The sequence below is a fragment of the Squalius cephalus genome (genome assembly GCF_949319135.1).
Source record: "Squalius cephalus genome assembly, chromosome: 21".
Lineage (NCBI taxonomy): Eukaryota > Metazoa > Chordata > Actinopteri > Cypriniformes > Leuciscidae > Squalius > Squalius cephalus.
The window spans coordinates 23,754,440-23,771,827 of NC_137142.1; the positions used below are offsets into that span (position 1 = coordinate 23,754,440).

At 36.5% G+C, this 17,388-nt stretch overlaps 4 protein-coding genes across 8 annotated transcripts; 3 read left to right on the forward strand and 1 right to left on the reverse strand.

Annotated features, from left to right (window-relative positions):
- Positions 1-28: 28 nt before the first annotated feature.
- Positions 29-7,520, reverse strand: hnrnph3 (heterogeneous nuclear ribonucleoprotein H3 (2H9)). Of its 5 annotated transcripts, none has more exons than XM_079854756.1 (10): positions 7,442-7,520; positions 4,002-4,111; positions 3,754-3,909; positions 3,259-3,402; positions 2,665-2,803; positions 1,816-2,006; positions 998-1,203; positions 760-895; positions 607-663; positions 29-486 (listed from the first exon to the last, which is right to left on the reverse strand). In XM_079854756.1, the coding sequence occupies exons 2-10, from the start codon at positions 4,087-4,089 to the stop codon at positions 413-415; spliced, it is 1,191 nt and encodes a 396-aa protein (XP_079710882.1). In that variant the 5' UTR covers positions 4,090-4,111; positions 7,442-7,520; the 3' UTR covers positions 29-412. The 5 variants fall into 5 exon arrangements, with proteins under 5 accessions (XP_079710882.1, XP_079710884.1, XP_079710881.1 ...); XM_079854758.1 differs by lacking the exon at positions 7,442-7,520 and adding an exon at positions 5,036-5,105 and having other exon boundaries at positions 3,754-3,894; XM_079854755.1 differs by lacking the exon at positions 7,442-7,520 and adding an exon at positions 5,036-5,105.
- On the forward strand, positions 6,111-10,111 carry LOC307148859 (phenazine biosynthesis-like domain-containing protein). The gene is made up of 9 exons (XM_079854763.1): positions 6,111-6,287; positions 6,722-6,818; positions 6,896-6,994; positions 7,080-7,189; positions 7,309-7,338; positions 7,423-7,511; positions 9,176-9,351; positions 9,541-9,603; positions 9,796-10,111. The coding sequence occupies exons 1-9, from the start codon at positions 6,204-6,206 to the stop codon at positions 9,906-9,908; spliced, it is 861 nt and encodes a 286-aa protein (XP_079710889.1). The 5' UTR covers positions 6,111-6,203; the 3' UTR covers positions 9,909-10,111.
- A 948-nt stretch (positions 10,112-11,059) lies between these two features.
- Positions 11,060-13,679, forward strand: LOC307148862 (phenazine biosynthesis-like domain-containing protein). The gene is made up of 9 exons (XM_079854766.1): positions 11,060-11,196; positions 11,321-11,417; positions 11,496-11,594; positions 11,680-11,789; positions 11,909-11,938; positions 12,023-12,111; positions 12,758-12,933; positions 13,119-13,181; positions 13,364-13,679. Exons 1-9 carry the CDS (start codon positions 11,113-11,115, stop codon positions 13,474-13,476), a joined length of 861 nt encoding a protein of 286 aa, XP_079710892.1. The 5' UTR covers positions 11,060-11,112; the 3' UTR covers positions 13,477-13,679.
- An 881-nt stretch (positions 13,680-14,560) lies between these two features.
- Positions 14,561-17,010, forward strand: LOC307148861 (phenazine biosynthesis-like domain-containing protein; the record flags this gene model as incomplete). The annotated part of the gene is made up of 9 exons (XM_079854765.1): positions 14,561-14,644; positions 14,769-14,865; positions 14,943-15,041; positions 15,127-15,236; positions 15,356-15,385; positions 15,470-15,558; positions 16,205-16,380; positions 16,565-16,627; positions 16,820-17,010. The coding sequence occupies 9 exons, from the start codon at positions 14,561-14,563 to the stop codon at positions 16,930-16,932; spliced, it is 861 nt and encodes a 286-aa protein (XP_079710891.1). The 3' UTR covers positions 16,933-17,010.
- Between the last annotated feature and the right edge of the window lie 378 nt (positions 17,011-17,388).

The window sequence follows — 17,388 nt, forward strand, 5'->3', positions numbered from 1 at the left end:
ACAGTTGTCTTCAATGAACATTCTCTGGTTAAAAATAAAATATACCAATAAAAGGTTTTATTCCATGGATGTGTACATTTCACAGGTTTCATTTAGAAATTTTACTGAGCAGCAAAAAACAGGTAAACATCCAAAATGATGTTATTGCTTTAAAAGTGCAATCTCACACTCAAAACTTGGGAATCAAGCTATTCATAACCATTTTTGAGTTAAAATACATACAAAGAGTATATCTTAGACCAACACAGAATATGTAATATAAAATTCAATAAGCAAAATGTACAGTAGCCGGTCATATATATATATGCAACAGCTAATTTTCTCAGGAACATGTGGAAACATCCGTACAAAAAGATCTTCCAAGCTGGAAGCTCCAACTTTGGGTTGAAAAGTGCATGTATTGCAAGCATCCTCAGTACATTTCCCTTAGTCCACTTCCTCGAGAGCCCATGCCACCAGAGTTGCCATAGAAACCTCCTCCGCGGCCTGCAGTTTTCATAGCCCCAAAACAAAAGACTCACATTTGAATGTTTGCTTCACACCTTCTCATCCATAAACTTCAACAAAACTATTACATAATAAAAACCTCTACATAGTCATACTAACCCATTTCAGACGGCCCACTTGAAGTTGAATTCAGGAAAAGCTCAATGTAACGATGCTCTACAAAGAGGATGCAATGATAAATGGGATGATGCAAAAAACAAACAAACATAAGGACAGTGATGTGCCATTCATTTGGAAATGAAAACAACTTACGCATATGATTCTTGTCCTTTGACATGGCAGACACAGCATTTTCATGAGATCTGAACTCAACATCTGCCTCTCCTGTAGACTTTCCATTGGGTCCTACATCAATGTGCACCCTCACAGGGTTCAAAGGGGCAAAGAACTGAAAAAGAAAATAACATTTACACAAGGGCAATAAAAACCTTACTTTAAAATATTGTAAGGGTATTTCCATAAGAAACGGCAACACTGTGGTGTTTCTTACATGTGCAATATCTGCCTCCGTAGCACGGAACGGTAGGCCTCTCATGTGCACGAAATGGCCGCTGTGAAAGCCTGAGTTTGAATCGCTGCTGTAACCATGATCCCCCATTCCTCTTCTTCCTCTATCACCACGCGCACGCTCTTCAAACACGCCGTTACCAAAGCAGTAGTTGTTAAAGCCATTGTAGTTGTCAAACCCACCATATCCTTATGAAGGAGAGACAATTCAATACTTTAATTTAAGGTCTGAAACAATAGACAGTCAATAATAGCTAAGTCACATATAATCACTTCCTGTCAGCAAATACGCAACTATTCAAAAATGGGGGATTTTTTAAACGTTTTTTTTGCAGTAGGTCTCTTAAGCTCACCAAGACTGCATTTATCTGATCAAAAACAGTAAAAACAGTAACACTTTCAATACATTTTAATTTATTCCTGTAATGCAAAGCTTTTCAGCATCATTACTCCAGTCTTCAGTGTCACATGATCCTTCAGAAATCATTCTAATATACTGATTTGTTGCTCAAGAAACATTTCTAATTATTATCAATGTTGAAAACAGTAGTGCTGCTTAATATTTTTGTGGAAAGAGTGATACATTTAAGGATTCTTTGATGAATAAAAAAAATAAGAAGCGTTTATTTGAAATCTTTTGTAACATTAAAAATGTCTTTACTGTCACTTCTGGTCAATTTAATGCGCCCTTGCTAAATAGTATTAATTCAATTTAAAAAAAAAAAAACATTTGTGAATTAGCCTTTCTATCGGTTACCACCCATCTGTTAATTATTATTAAAGACTAATTAAGTAGCATACCGCCACTGTAACCACCTCCACTGCGCATCTGGTCCAGGACGGCACCTCCCCTTCCAGGCCCGGTCCCAAAGAAGCTCCCTCGTCCCATCATGGGTCTGTCATATGGACTAGGCCTCTGTCCCATCATCCTCCGGGGTACTTCGTAGTATGCACGCATTTCATTTCGGCTGCTTTTGAATATCTCTATGTACCTGAGTTTATTTTGAAATGTAACACGTTAATGAACTTTCAGGCTTGTTGAATGTTTAACAGAAATGAGGAGAGGAGAGACAGTATTTGGGGCCCAGTGACTAATTTCATCACAATAACTGACAATTTATTGTCAGGTATTGCCCAGAGGGAAAAGTAACAAATGTCTGAAATGCTGCCAGTACTATAAAGGGCCGTGTACACCAAGGACAATAACTATAATGCTAACGGTAAAGATCAAGTCCACATCACAACTATAACAATAACGGCACAAAGAATCGATCGTCTGCTGGTGTGGACACCAATATAGTTATCGTTCTTGATGTGAACGGGCTTTACATTCAACTGTATCTAAATTTAACTGCATCTAAAGGCCATTTTTAGACTGAAACAGAATCTTAAAAATATATTAAAGTGCCTGTTATTAAAAGAGGCTCCTTTGCTTCTGCAGTACGTGTTGCCCAACGACATTATGAAATCATATTTCTGCTGATTGCCTTTTTTTGCCCCCCTTATGACAGTGTAATGTGAAATTAAACATTCCAAGAGTGATAACATGATCAAACCATCTTTTTCCAGAGCAGAAAGATGCATGACCCCCCCACCCCACATTTAGAGATAGCATTAGCACCCAGCCCAGCCCAGTCTTGCCGGCCCCACCTGTGCCCTATTCTTTCCTTGTGTTTCCCCAGAGCCTTTTCTGCTATCTCCTTTGAGGCAAACTGCACGAAGGCTTCCCCTGTGCTCCTCCCCTGGTAGTCCATCGGCAATGTTATCCCATTTGGCACGATTTTCAACCCTTTAACCCAAGGACAAATAACCCCACATGGGGAGACATGTTAAAGAGCCGCAACATTCTCATCTGCAGAAAAGACATCCCCCCCAATTGAGCCCCTAAATCATTCCCTATGGCAGACAAAAAAAGCCCTAGAGCACAACACAAAGGATAAATCCATGAAATTATAAGACAATCAATCAAGAAATCATAGCACAGCTGTCTCAAGGTTGCTGGCGATATATAAATAGCATAAAAACAACCAGAACATGCTCAATAATAGTTTGATATGAGAGTTAGAAGAGTATATAAAAAGAAAAACCTTCAAAATATGATCTGACTGACTGTATAAAAGGCATGATAAACTTTTCCAGGAAGCACTGACACAATTTAAACACCACAACCCAGAAAACACAACTCAAAGATTCCTAACTATACCTTCAAGTCTAGGAGGAGATGAAGTGAAACAACAGATGTACCTGAAAAGAACTGTACAATTTCTTCTTTACTGCAGCCGAACGGCAGTCCTCTGAGACGCAACATGCAACCGCTGCCGCTGTCATAGTCTGTGGGACCTGAGCGTTTCAGCACCCAATCCATCTCACTACGGTTTGACCTGAACACTACGGGAAGGGTCAAGAGGCAGACAATATGTTATATTTTAACACAAGTACAAATGTGCAGACATCTCATCTGGTTTAACTTGTGCTATTTAAAGTCGGTATGAAATTTGCTTTCACGATTTGCTTCTCAAATGAGAAAAAAAATGTAGGGCGGTACTTGTTTGTGTTTATCAGGAATTGTCTGGTTCATTGTGATTTGCTAATTGCTGCAAAATAATGTGAGTGACAGGTTGCTGGAGCCGAGAGGAGGAGGGGACGTTAATGTTTTGATAAAATAATAAGAGTACATGAATGTAAAAATGTTATTCCATAAAAAATAAGGATTACACAACATTGTGGACAAGAGAGTACCTTCGATATAACGGTGACCCATGTATTTGCGATCTTTTGCCAAAGCCCTTTTAAAGTCTTCTGATGTCTTCAGCTCCACAAATGCCTCTCCACTCGGCCTTCCCTCTTTGGAGAAGGTAAAACACACCCCGTTGACTTTCCCTACAATGTCACAATCTGGAAATGAACAAAGAAAATGGCAATTGTATCTCTTTTTCTTCAAACACAGAACGCTACAAAAGATGCTTTCAGTTTGAGTGTTTGCATACCAGAGAAAAAGGAGGCCACTTCCTCCTGTGTGCATGACCAGGGTAAACCACGGATCCGCACCACATATCCTTCATCATTATGAGACATGTTTACCTGGTCAGGTCTGTATCTGAAAAATAAATTAATGTAAAACATGGGCTGTGCTATCAAACCCAGTGAGTTGCCTAATGCGTACCTAGATAGCACTGTGTTAACTAGTCACTACTCAATCAAAATAGTTTGCATTTGTCTTTTTCTGTCTTGACAACCTGGCAGTGTATCAAACCTAGTGAGTTGCCTAGCTAGACAGCACTGTGTTAACTAGTCACTACTCATTCAAAATAGTTTGTATTAGGTTTTTTTCTGTCTTGACAACTTGACAGTGTATCAAACCCAGTAAGCTGCCTACCCAAACATCATTTTTGGGCATCTCAGGAGAGTTCGTCCGCACGTTAGAACGCTTGTATCACGCCCAAAAATGCTATCTAACGTTAGTTAGGCAGGTCACTATGTTTTGAGACACAGCCATGTTGTCAAAAGTCAGAAGCTTCAGTCAATAGATAAAAAGACAAACAAAAATAACATGTCACAAATGCAGCGTTTTGGTGAAATTAGAGGAGTACTGACTAGTATAAACCAACTGGCATCTTATATTAAACGTCAATTAAGTTAGCTAACTTAGCTAGACAACCACAAACCCGGTATGTCAAAATACAATTGCCTTGTAGCTATTTAAACTTAAGAGCAAGCTAATATGGCAAATGTTATATAGAGCATTCCAAAAGCAGGTCGGTCATGTGTCAAGCTAAGCTGTTAACCGCAACCGACAACCGAAACTGGCATGTGAACTTTAATAAAAACGACTTTAATATTGGCGAGATATTCGCTTGACAGGAATTAACGAACGACAAGTTATCAGTTTCTAGGACGAAAACCAGCACTTCCGCGATACAAAGTACACAACATATATTTACTATTAAATGTAAATGATCAACTTATACATACAAAGTTAAATATGAAGCCATATGTGCATGAATATCGAATAACTTCTCACCGTCAAGCTCCTGTCCTCTCAGGTAACCCTGGACGGATAGTCCAGATAGTGTCGAACTGTCGAAGTCTCGCGAGAACGCGCCTGTCAGAGGACATTGACCTCGCTGCAGGCACGCAGAACGGCCTGACGTGTGAGCAGAGGCTTCAAGCGCATGTGGCACGAGCCACGGAGGATTGAGGATTTAGGAATCATCAAATATAATTACTAGGCTTATATTTAATTCTGTATAATACTGCAGGGTGGCACATTCGAACGCCCCAGACTCATAATAGAGCCATGTGTACTACCGCGAGAGAATCTGCAGCTCTATACAAACAAATACAGCTGTGGGAAGTAAAGAAAGCCAGTGAAGCTAATTCCACTTAGATTTCCCCCTTAAATATACGTTACGAATATCCATAACACAGTAATGCAGAAAAAAAAAAAATAAAATGTAAATCATGCAAATAAATGAGTTTTTGACAGTGAAAATTTCAACCTTGCAAAATTGTTTATTATGAAAGAATTATTAATAATATTGAAACTGACTGGAATCATGATACATTTGCACTTTATATTAAAGGTATTTAATTACAATGTACTAACATTTAAATTAATCATTTGATACAATACACTTATTGAGTAGGCTACATAGATGTTTATGCTGTATTCATATTTTAAAAAATATATCTGCATGAAATTACATCCATATTTACACCTACTGTGTAATTACACTATTGACCCTATAACCATACACCTTAACTCACACATAAAAGTGTCCCTTACTTAACCCATATTTCACGTAGCAGTACAAGTGTCTTGCAATGCAGCATGAACACAATAAATACATTGTACCAAACTATTTTTTTATGCAAGTACATAGTAATTAAAGACACCCAATATAAAGTGACCCTGTCCCTGATTCATGTTAATTCTAAACCTAAAAAGGTAAAAAGTAAAAAGGTCAAAAGTAAAATAGCGATAAATTACTATAGTTTACATTTAATTGTTTTTAATGAGCTTTAACACTCAATGATAAATCACCTTAAAGAAACATTCTGAAAACTTGTTGCCTGTAACTTTAAAATGGGGTGTTACACTACTGGGGTCAAAGTCTCAGCAAGCCTCTAAGCACTGGTCTATGAATTCCTAAACGTGCAAAACTCTGCCTTTAAAACAGCTGAAACAAATGGAAATTCCTATATTTACTGTTGATGCTTTTACTAATTTACCTTTCAAAGGTAATCCTGCTGCAGTATGTCTTATAGAGCATGTAAGTATTACACTATTACAAGACATGTTTTTTTGATTTCTTTTCACAAACTAGTTTCTTACCATTTAAATATGTTAGCACTTAAAAATATCTGTAACACTTTACAATAAGGTTTCATTGTTAACATTAGTTAAGTACATTAACGAACTAATGAACAATACTTCTACAGCATTTATTAATCTTAGCTAATGTTAATATCAACATTTACTAATACATTTTTAAGATCAAATGTTGCATCTGCTAACATTAGCTAATGCACTGTGAACTAACATGAACAAGAACATTTTAATTATCTAACATTAATAAATGCTGTCAAATATATTGCTAATTGTAAGTTAATGCATTAACTAATGTTAACAAATTAGACATAATTGTAAAGTGTTACTAAAATATAATATAAGACTATGAAATATATTTCTCTGTAATACATTTAGGAGCTGCAAGATGAGCTTTATCAAAGCATTGCCGCTGAAATGAATTTATCAGAGACTGCTTTCATCACAAGACGGAATTCTATGGATTTTTCCTCAGGTATTCTGCAGCTGAGATGCATGTTGAAATACTCAAACAACTCTTAATTACATTTCTGATTTGATGTATTTTGAAAGGTGCGAAGTTTGGGTTACGCTGGTTTACCCCCAAAACTGAGGTTCCACTATGTGGACATGCAACATTGGCCTCAGCAGCAGTGCTCTTTTACATTAAAAGTAAGAAACGCTCGTCCTGACATTAATCTTTTACCAAAAAACAATGGACTGATGACTGTTCTAAAAGCACAATATCATCACACAGAGAACATCAACCCTGTTGTGGTGTTTGAGACGATGAGTGGGGATCTTTATGTGCGCCAGCATGAAGAATCTCTAATAATGGACTTCCCCTTAAACAAACCAAAGCCCCAGGTATGACCAAAAGACACCTCGTGGACCCTTTCTTCAACAAAAACTAATGTAGACTCTCATGATCATTCAAATAGTTGCTCTTGGTCTAAATTTATAGATTTTTTTATTTTATTTTGCAGGACCAACATGAACTCAAAGATCTGTTGAAAGTACGTTTTCCAGGGCATAATTTAGCATCATATTAGGTTTCCAATATAACATAAGGAAAAACAAGCTTTTATGTTCATTTTCAGGCTGCTGTTGGAGACTTACCCATTCAGGATGTGTGCTACTGTCCAGCAACAAAGAAACTAATGATTCGTCTAGCTGACACCTGCGACAGGTAATGCTGGACATTCTCAGGCATTTCTGAAAATTACAAGAAAGGAAATAACACTTATGCAGGGGCGTAGTTTACAAATACATTGTTGATGAATATTGGGGAGTGGGGGTATTGTACTTGCTTGCTTTGGTTATACCCCCCAATAACCAAAACAAGCAAGGGATGTTCTATTAACGCTCTTCCAGTAACGTTAATAGAACTTTTGTTCAATGTAGTCTGGTCTTCAATAATGTTCTTAAAAGGTTAGCACAGAAACATTATTTATATATTGTTTGTAGAGAGTTTTTAAATGTCCTCAATGTTGGGAGAAAATGTTCATAGAACAACATTCTTGTTACATCTTTTAAACATGTAGAATGACAACAAACTTCAAATGAATAAGTTTGTGTGTGCTGTTTTAAAAGAACATCCTTGGAATGTGGAAAAGTTTTGTAGCCTGTCCCATTGTTATTATTTCTAACTTTTCTCTTAAATGTATGTAAAGGTTATGCAAGTGTTAGAACTAAACACTTTCAAAACAATGGTCATGAAATCAGTATATTGTCATTAGTATTTGATGAATGTTCTCATAATGTTGGCAGAAAACATTCTTTGAACAACATTCTTCAATTGTCGGTTAAATATTAAGATCACTAACTTTTGGCTTTACGGTTGGATGCTACACAGCAAAATCCCCTGTGTTTCATTAACACCTCTCAATGTTCATATGTGTCCACACTATAGTGTTAACTGTAACACTGAAGCAGCGCTGGGGTTTAATAGTCAATCATCATTTAATAATCTAATAGTGATGACACACTGAAGGAAAGAGGAACAAACATTTGAAGTCACCATTGTGGTGGTTAGTGTTTCCTGTATAGTTGGGCTCTTGACTCTTGATTGTTTTTTTCGTTTTTCTCTGGCTGTACCTGTAATATCCTTACTGTAACAAATCCTATAGTTAAACAATTACAAGAACTATGTTACTTTTTCATAAGGCAAAGTACAAGTTAGAATCAAGAGCTTTAAAGTATGGACCTTCTTGAATTATTAACTAAACAATTGGTTTTACTCATGTGTAAAATGTGTTCTGCTAATAATGACTTAGGAAAAACCTGGCTTTCAGATATTACAAGAGATGACAGGAAATCAACATTTTCAGTATGAGAAAATTTTAAGTAAAGTTAGTTTGACCTACCATAGCACTTTGATTTGAAAAAAATGTGAAGGTTTTAGGTCCTATATAATCATATCCTACATAAACAAGTATTTGTTTACTAGGGTATTACTTAATTGCAGTTATGTTAACAACCAACTTTGCATGTGTGGATGATACCACAAAAGACCATTTTGCAAAAATAAACAAACAAATAAATCTCACAAGGGAGCATGCCCCGGGATCCCATTAAATGGTTCACACTTGTATATTGAACCTTTAAGAGTTCTGTCATGTGCTTCATATATAGAACGTGAATGAAGCAGCTCGTAAACTACTTTATCATTAAAATGTAAAAAAAACCTGTATGAAGTATTACGCAATCATTTAAGACATTTCTCCTTAAATGAAACCTTTGGTATAAAGGCTTCTTTAAAATGGAGTCAAGAACTCTAGGGTTCTATATTGAACCACTGAACCTTTTTTTCTAAGAGTGTCTGCAAGGTCGTTGACTGTTTGTTGTTGGCAGATCTGAACTTACATCTTTGAGGCCGGAAGCGGACGCTCTGCTGAAAAGTGAATCTACTGGGAAGCTTAAAGGTGTCATTGTAACAATGAAAGGAGCTCCGACTGCACAGCCTGGATATGACTTCTATTCCCGTTACTTTGCCCCTTGGGTTGGTATCCTTGAAGATCCAGTCACTGGTGAGCTGAAATGAACATAGGTCTCCAAATTCCAAAACTACAATACATGTGGAGAAATATGTAGTAGTTTCCACATGTGAATGTAAAGCCATGAATTCTAATGGATATGTACAATGACAACTAGTCATCATGTCATATGAATTTGATTAAAAATTACTGATTTAAAAGACTAATAATTCTTTTTAAAAGGGTCTGCACACACAGTTCTTGCTGGCTACTGGTCTGAAAAGCTGAATAAAAAGAAAATGTTGGGTAAAGGCCTTTTCCCCCTTTATTGTGCTAGAATAAAAACCAGAATCCACATTAAAATGAAGCTGATAATGTTACTAGTCCACATAAATTATTTAAGTTAATAGTTTTCTCAATAAGCTTGAATAAAATGCATAAAATACTGTATTTTTCATCACAACAAAGTACTTATCCCTTCTATATTTGTTTTTCTAGCCTACCAGTGCTCCAGTCGTGGAGGGGAACTGGAGCTGGAGCTCAGGGATGACGGTCGACTCAACATCAGCGGTCGGGCGCAGATCATTCTTCAGGGAACTCTTAAAATCTAGACAACTTCCTCAATCTACTCTTTGAATCTGTGAATAATTTAATGAAATCATGTTCATTTTCTTTATTAATAAAGAGTTGCAAACTGATGTTTTTTCACCTAGTGGCTAAATATGGCCAAAATTATAATAAATTGAGATTAGGAGACAAACATTTTTTTGTAAACATTCTACTATCTGATTAAAAACTATAAGTTTGTGAAATCAAATGAATGTTTAAATCATTTTGTTGCAAAATATTAATAAAACTGTCTGTTGAGCAAAGTAAGGCTCAGACATTTTGGTCCATAATGACATAATAGCATCACGCAGTTGCTGCAGATTTGTCGGCTGCACATCCATGATGCGAATCTCATATTCCACCACATCCAAGGTGCTCTATTGGATTGAGATCTGGTGACTGTGGAGGCCATTTGAGTGAAGTGAACTAATTGTCATGTTCAAAATAACAGTTTGAGATGATTTGAGCTTTGTGATGGCACATTATTCTGCTGGAAGTAGCCATCAGAAAATGGGAACACTGGTCATAAAGGGATGAACATGGTCAGCAACAATACTCAAGCTGTGGCGTTTAAACAATACTCAAGCTGTGGCGTTTAAACAATGCTCAATTGGTACTAAGAGGCCCAAAGCGTGCAAAGAAAATATCCCCCACTAGCCTGGTAATACCAAACTCTGCTACTTCGCTTTGCTTCGTACAGAAGCGAAATGAAATTGAGCGGAAGTAAGAAGTCTGACGTAGTCAGGCTAATCCCCCACACCATTACACCACCAACAGTAGCATGAACCATTGATTCAAGGCAGGATGGATCCATGCTTTCAAGTTGTTTAAGACAAATTCTGACCCTACCATCTGAATGTCGCAGCAGAAATCGAGAATCAGACCAGGCAATATTTTTCCAGTCTTCTATTGTTTAATTTTGAGTGTGTAATGATTACTGAGATGGCACATTCTGACAGGACTAAAAATCACTGAAAAGCTCTGGTAATTACTTTACCCGTCCCCACCTCTCCATGTTAAACTATTCACGTCCGAATAGGGCTTAGAGTGAAAAGTTAATCTAAAAAGAAATTTTGAAATCTCAAGTCTGTACCTTTAACCTGAGCTGTTATATAAGGTTCAAAGTCTAACTTGATTTCAAAAACTGCTCTAAGAATACCTAAAAGGTACAAGAAAAAACCCCAGAGAGCTGAAGAGCGGTAATCAATGGAAATTCCAATATTTACTGTTGATGCTTTTACCAATGTACCTTTCAAAGGTAATCCTGCTGCAATATGTCTTATGGAGAATGTAAGTATTACACTATCACAAGACAGTCTTCTAAATACATTAACTTATAGTTATTCATAGTAATAAAATGTAAATGTGTTAGCATGTTACAGTGTTATAAAATGTTTCTCTGTAATACATTTAGGAGCTGCAAGATGAGCTTTATCAAAGCATTGCTGCTGAAATGAATTTATCAGAGACTGCTTTCATCACAAGACGGAATTCTATGGATTTTTCCTCAGGTATTCTGCAGCTGAGATGCATGTTGAAATACTCAAACAACTCTTAATTACATTTTTTGATTTGATGTATTTTGAAAGGTGCGAAGTTTGGGTTACGCTGGTTTACCCCCATAACTGAGGTTGCACTATGTGGACATGCAACATTGGCCTCAGCAGCAGTGCTCTTTTACATTAAAAGTAAGAAACGCTCGTCCTGACATTAATCTTTTACCAAAAAACAATGGACTGATGACTGTTTTAAAAGCACAATATCATCACACAGAGAACATCAACCCTGTTGTGGTGTTTGAGACGATGAGTGGGGATCTTTATGTGCGCCAGCATGAAGAATCTCTAATAATGGACTTCCCCTTAAACAAACCAAAGCCCCAGGTATGACCAAAAGACACCTTGTGGACCCTTTCTTCAATAAAACTAATGTAGACTCTCATGATCATTCAAATAGTTGCTCTTGGTCTAAATTTATAGATTTTTTTATTTTTATTTTGCAGGACCAACATGAATTCAAAGATGTGTTGAAAGTACGTTTTCCAGGGCATAATTTAGCATCATATTAGGTTTCCAATATAACATAAGGAAAAACAAGCTTTTATGTTCATTTTCAGGCTGCTGTTGGAGACTTACCCATTCAGGATGTGTGCTACTGTCCAGCAACATGGAATCTAATGATTCGTCTAGCTGACACCTGCGACAGGTAATGCTGGACATTCTCAGGCATTTCTGAAAATAACAAGAAAGAAAATAAGACTGATGATGGCATTGTATTTGTTAGATGAGATGATTAATGTCAAGAGAGAAATAGAAGACGACCAGCTCAAAGAAAAAAATTAAATCAAAGCAAACAGCTTTGCAACAGAAAAGAGAGAATCTATTGAAAATTGTTTGTCAAGCACATGTCAATTTTTTTTAAGCAACGATCAACTAGAGACAAGAACTTGTAGTATGTTGGTAACATTCTCCAAAAATAAGTTTCAGTAAGTACTGTATAAGTTAAGTTTTTGTATCTAAAAGTTCCACTGTATATAGAACCCTGAATGGTTCAGCCAGGTGCTTCATATAGAGCCTTTTAAGGGTTCAAATTATGGGATAATTTTAGGGATTTATTTAGCTGTAATTAAATCGTATGAATTAAGCAGCTTGTAAACATACTTTATCACTAGAGAATAAAAAATTACCCACATCAAGTATTATGCAATCATTTAAGACATTTCTCCTTATATAAAACCTTTTTGGCATAAAGGCTTCCTTAAAATGGAGTCAAGAACTCTATTCTTTGGTTCTATATAGAACCTTTTTTTCTAAGAGTGTCTGCAAGGTCGTTGACTGTTTGTTGTTGGCAGATCTGAACTTACATCTTTGAGGCCTGAAGCAGAAGCTCTGCTGAAAAGTGAATCTACTGGGAAGCTTAAAGGTGTCATTGTAACAATGAAAGGAGCTCCGACTGCACAGCCTGGATATGACTTCTATTCCCGTTACTTTGCCCCTTGGTATGGAGTCCTTGAAGATCCAGTCTGTGGTGAGCTGAAATGAACATAGGTCTCTAAATTCAAAAACTACAATACATGTTGAGAAATATGTAGTAGTTTCCACATGTGAATGTAAAGCCATGAATTCTAATGGATATGTACAATGACAACTAGTTACCATAATGTCATATGAATTTGATTCATGCTTTAAAAGACTAATAATTCTTTTTAAAAGGGTCTGCACACACAGTTCTTGCTGGCTACTGGTCTGAAAAGCTGAATAAAAAGAAAATGTTGGGTAAAGGCCTTTTTTCCCCTTTATTGTGCTAGAATAAAAACCAGAATCCACATTAAAATGAAGCTGATAATGTTACTAGTCCACACAAATGATTTAAGTTAATAGTTCTCAAAAAGCTTGAATAAAATACTGTATTTTTCATCACAACAAAGTACTTATCCCTTCTATATTTGCTTTTCTAGCCTACCAGTGCTCCAGTCGTGGAGGGGAACTGGAGCTGGAGCTCAGGGATGACGGTCGACTCAACATCAGCGGTCGGGCGCAGATCATTCTTCAGGGAACTCTTAAAATCTAGACAACTTCCTCAAACTACTCTTTGAATCTGTGAATAATTTAATGAAATCATGTTCATTTTCTTTATTAATAAAGAGCTGCAAACTCATGTTTTTTCACCTAGTGGGTAAATAATGGCCAAAATATAATAAATTGAGATTAGGAGACAAACATTTTTTTGTAAACATTCTACTATCTGATTAAAAACTATAAGTTTGTGAAATCAAATGAATGTTTCAATCATTTTGTTGCAAAATATTAATAAAACTGTCTGTTGAGCAAAGTAAGGCTCAGACATTTTGGTCCATAATGACATAATAGCATCACGCAGTTGCTGCAGATTTGTCGGCTGCACATCCATGATGCGAATGCAGCGAATCTCATATTCCACCACATCCAAGGTGCTCTATTGGATTGAGATCTGGTGACTGTGGAGGCCATTTGAGTGAAGTGAACTAATTGTCATGTTCAAAAAAACAGTTTGAGATGATTTGAGCTTTGTGATGGCACATTATTCTGCTGGAAGTAGCCATCAGAAAATGGGAACACTGGTCATAAAGGGATGGACATGGTCAGCAACAATACTCAAGCTGTGGCGTTTAAACAATGCTCAAATGGTACTAAGAGGCCCAAAGCGTGCAAAGAAAATATCCCCCACACCATTACACCACCAACAGTAGCATGAACCATTGATTCAAGGCAGGATGGATCCATGCTTTCAAGTTGTTTAAGACAAATTCTGACCCTACCATCTGAATGTCGCAGCAGAAATCGAGAATCAGACCAGGCAATATTTTTCCAGTCTTCTATTGTTTAATTTTGGGTGTGTAATGATTACTGAGATGGCACATTCTGACAGGACTAAAAATCACTGAAAAGCTCTGGTAATTACTTTACCCGTCCCCACCTCTCCATGTTAAACTATTCACGTCCGAATAGGGCTTAGAGTGAAAAGTTAATCTAAAAAGAAATTTTGAAATCTCAAGTCTGTACCTTTAACCTGAGCTGTTATATAAGGTTCAAAGACTAAGTTGATTTCAAAAACTGCTCTAAGAATACCTAAAAGGTACAAGAAAAAACCCCAGAGAGCTGAAGAGCGGTAATCAATGGAAATTCCAATATTTACGGTTGATGCTTTTACCAATGTACCTTTCAAAGGTAATCCTGCTGCAATATGTCTTATGGAGAATGTAAGTATTACACTATCACAAGACAGTCTTCTAAATATATTAACTTATAGTTATTCATAGTAATAAAATGTAAATGTGTTAGCATGTTACAGTTTTATAAAATGTTTCTCTCTAATACATTTAGGAGCTGCAAGATGAGCTTTATCAAAGCATTGCCGCTGAAATGAATTTATCACAGACTGCTTTCATCACAAGACGGAATTCTATGGATTTTTCCTCAGGTATTCTGCAGCTGAGATGCATGTTGAAATACTCAAACAACTCTTAATTACATTTTTGATTTGATGTATTTTGAAAGGTGCGAAGTTTGGGTTACGCTGGTTTAGCCCCAAAACTGAGGTTGCACTATGTGGACATGCAACATTGGCCTCAGCAGCAGTGCTCTTTTACATTAAAAGTAAGAAACGCTCGTCCTGACATTAATCTTTTACCAAAAAACAATGGACTGATGACTCTTCTAAAAGCACAATATCATCACACAGAGAATATCAACCCTGTTGTGGTGTTTGAGACGATGAGTGGGGATCTATATGTGCGTCAGCATGAAGAATCTCTAACAATGGACTTCCCCTTAAACAAACCAAAGCCCCAGGTATGACCAAAAGACACCTTGTGGACCCTTTCTTCAATAAAACTAATGTAGACTCTCATGATCATTCAAATAGTTGCTCTTGGTCTAAATGTATAGATTTTTTATTTTTTATTTTGCAGGACCAACATGAATTCAAGGATCTGTTGAAAGTAGGTTTTCCAGGGCATAATTTAGCATCATATTAGGTTTCCAATATAACATAAGGAAAAACAAGCTTTTATGTTCATTTTCAGGCTGCTGTTGGAGACTTACCCATTCAGGATGTGTGCTACTGTCCAGCAACATGGAATCTAATGATTCGTCTAGCTGACACCTGCGACAGGTAATGCTGGACATTCTCAGGCATTTCTGAAAATAACAAGAAAGAAAATAAGACTGATGATGGCATTGTATTTGTTAGATGAGATGATTAATGTCAAGAGAGAAATAGAAGACGACCAGCTCAAAGAAAAAAATTAAATCAAAGCAAACAGCTTTGCAACAGAAAAGAGAGAATCTATTGAAAATTGTTTGTCAAGCACATGTCAATTTTTTTTAAGCAACGATCAACTAGAGACAAGAACTTGTAGTATGTTGGTAACATTCTCCAAAAATAAGTTTCAGTAAGTACTGTATAAGTTAAGTTTTTGTATCTAAAAGTTCCACTGTATATAGAACCCTGAATGGTTCAGCCAGGTGCTTCATATAGAGCCTTTTAAGGGTTCAAATTATGGGATAATTTTAGGGATTTATTTAGCTGTAATTAAATCGTATGAATTAAGCAGCTTGTAAACATACTTTATCACTAGAGAATAAAAAATTACCCACATCAAGTATTATGCAATCATTTAAGACATTTCTCCTTATATAAAACCTTTTTGGCATAAAGGCTTCCTTAAAATGGAGTCAAGAACTCTATTCTTTGGTTCTATATAGAACCTTTTTTTCTAAGAGTGTCTGCAAGGTCGTTGACTGTTTGTTGTTGGCAGATCTGAACTTACATCTTTGAGGCCGGAAGCGGACGCTCTGCTGAAAAGTGAATCTACTGGGAAGCTTAAAGGTGTCATTGTAACAATGAAAGGAGCTCCGACTGCACAGCCTGGATATGACTTCTATTCCCGTTACTTTGCCCCTTGGGTTGGAGTCCTTGAAGATCCAGTCTGTGGTGAGCTGAAATGAACATAGGTCTCTAAATTCAAAAACTACAATACATGTTGAGAAATATGTAGTAGTTTCCACATGTGAATGTAAAGCCATGAATTCTAATGGATGTACAATGACACCTAGTCATCATAATGTCATATGAATTTGATTCATGCTTTAAAAGACTAATAATTCTTTTATAAAAGGGTCTGCACACACAGTTCTCGCTGGCTACTGGTCTGAAAAGCTGAATAAAAAGAAAATGTTGGGTAAAGGCCTTTTTTCCCCTTTATTGTGCTAGAATAAAAACCAGAATCCACATTAAAATGAAGCTGATAATGTTACTAGTCCACATAAATTATTTAAGTTAATAGTTTTCTCAAAAGCTTGAATAAAATGCATAAAATACTGTATTTTTCATCACAATAAAGTACTTATCCCTTCTATATTTGTTTTTCTAGCCTACCAGTGCTCCAGTCGTGGAGGGGAACTGGAGCTGGAGCTCAGGGATGACGGTCGACTCAACATCAGCGGTCGGGCGCAGATCATTCTTCAGGGAACTCTTAAAATCTAGACAACTTCCTCAATCTACTCTTTGAATCTGTGAATAATTTAATGGAATCATGTTCATTTTCTTTATTAATAAAGAGCTGCAAACTGATTTTTCACTTAGTGGGTGAATATGCCAAAGAATTTAATTAATTGAGATTAGGAGACTAAATAAACATTTTGTAAACATTCTACTATCTGATTAAAAACTATAAGTCTGAAATCCAAGTGAATATTTAATTAATTTATAATTAAATATAAATAAATCTGTCGGTTGGGCAGAGTAAGGCTAGATCTTCTGTTATTTAAATCTAGGATGTGTTACAGTCATAAGGAGTGTATGTTTATAGGCTATATATACAAACACATACTCACCGGCCACTTTATTAGGTACACCTTGTTGGTGCCGGGTTGGACCCCTTTTGTCTTCAGAACTCTTTGTGGCATAGATTCAACTAGATGCTGGAAACTTTTCTGAGAT

Bases quoted from the DNA above. Each gene is read 5' to 3' on its own strand.
- hnrnph3 (XM_079854756.1), bottom strand. From the start codon at position 4,089: ATGTCTCATAATGATGAAGGATATGTGGTGCGGATCCGTGGTTTACCC. The intron at 3,910-4,001 runs GTATGCAAACAC...GTTCATTTCCAG, and splicing joins AGTGGCCTCCTTTTTCTCTG to ATTGTGACATTGTAGGGAAA. The intron at 664-759 runs GTAAGTTGTTTT...TCCTCTTTGTAG, and splicing joins AAAGGACAAGAATCATATGC to AGCATCGTTACATTGAGCTT.
- LOC307148859 (XM_079854763.1), top strand. From the start codon at position 6,204: ATGGAAATTCCTATATTTACTGTTGATGCTTTTACTAATTTACCTTTC. The intron at 6,995-7,079 runs GTAAGAAACGCT...ATCATCACACAG, and splicing joins AGTGCTCTTTTACATTAAAA to AGAACATCAACCCTGTTGTG. The intron at 7,339-7,422 runs GTACGTTTTCCA...GTTCATTTTCAG, and splicing joins AACTCAAAGATCTGTTGAAA to GCTGCTGTTGGAGACTTACC.
- LOC307148862 (XM_079854766.1), top strand. From the start codon at position 11,113: ATGGAAATTCCAATATTTACTGTTGATGCTTTTACCAATGTACCTTTC. The intron at 11,418-11,495 runs GTATTCTGCAGC...GTATTTTGAAAG, and splicing joins TTCTATGGATTTTTCCTCAG to GTGCGAAGTTTGGGTTACGC. The intron at 11,790-11,908 runs GTATGACCAAAA...TTTATTTTGCAG, and splicing joins TAAACAAACCAAAGCCCCAG to GACCAACATGAATTCAAAGA.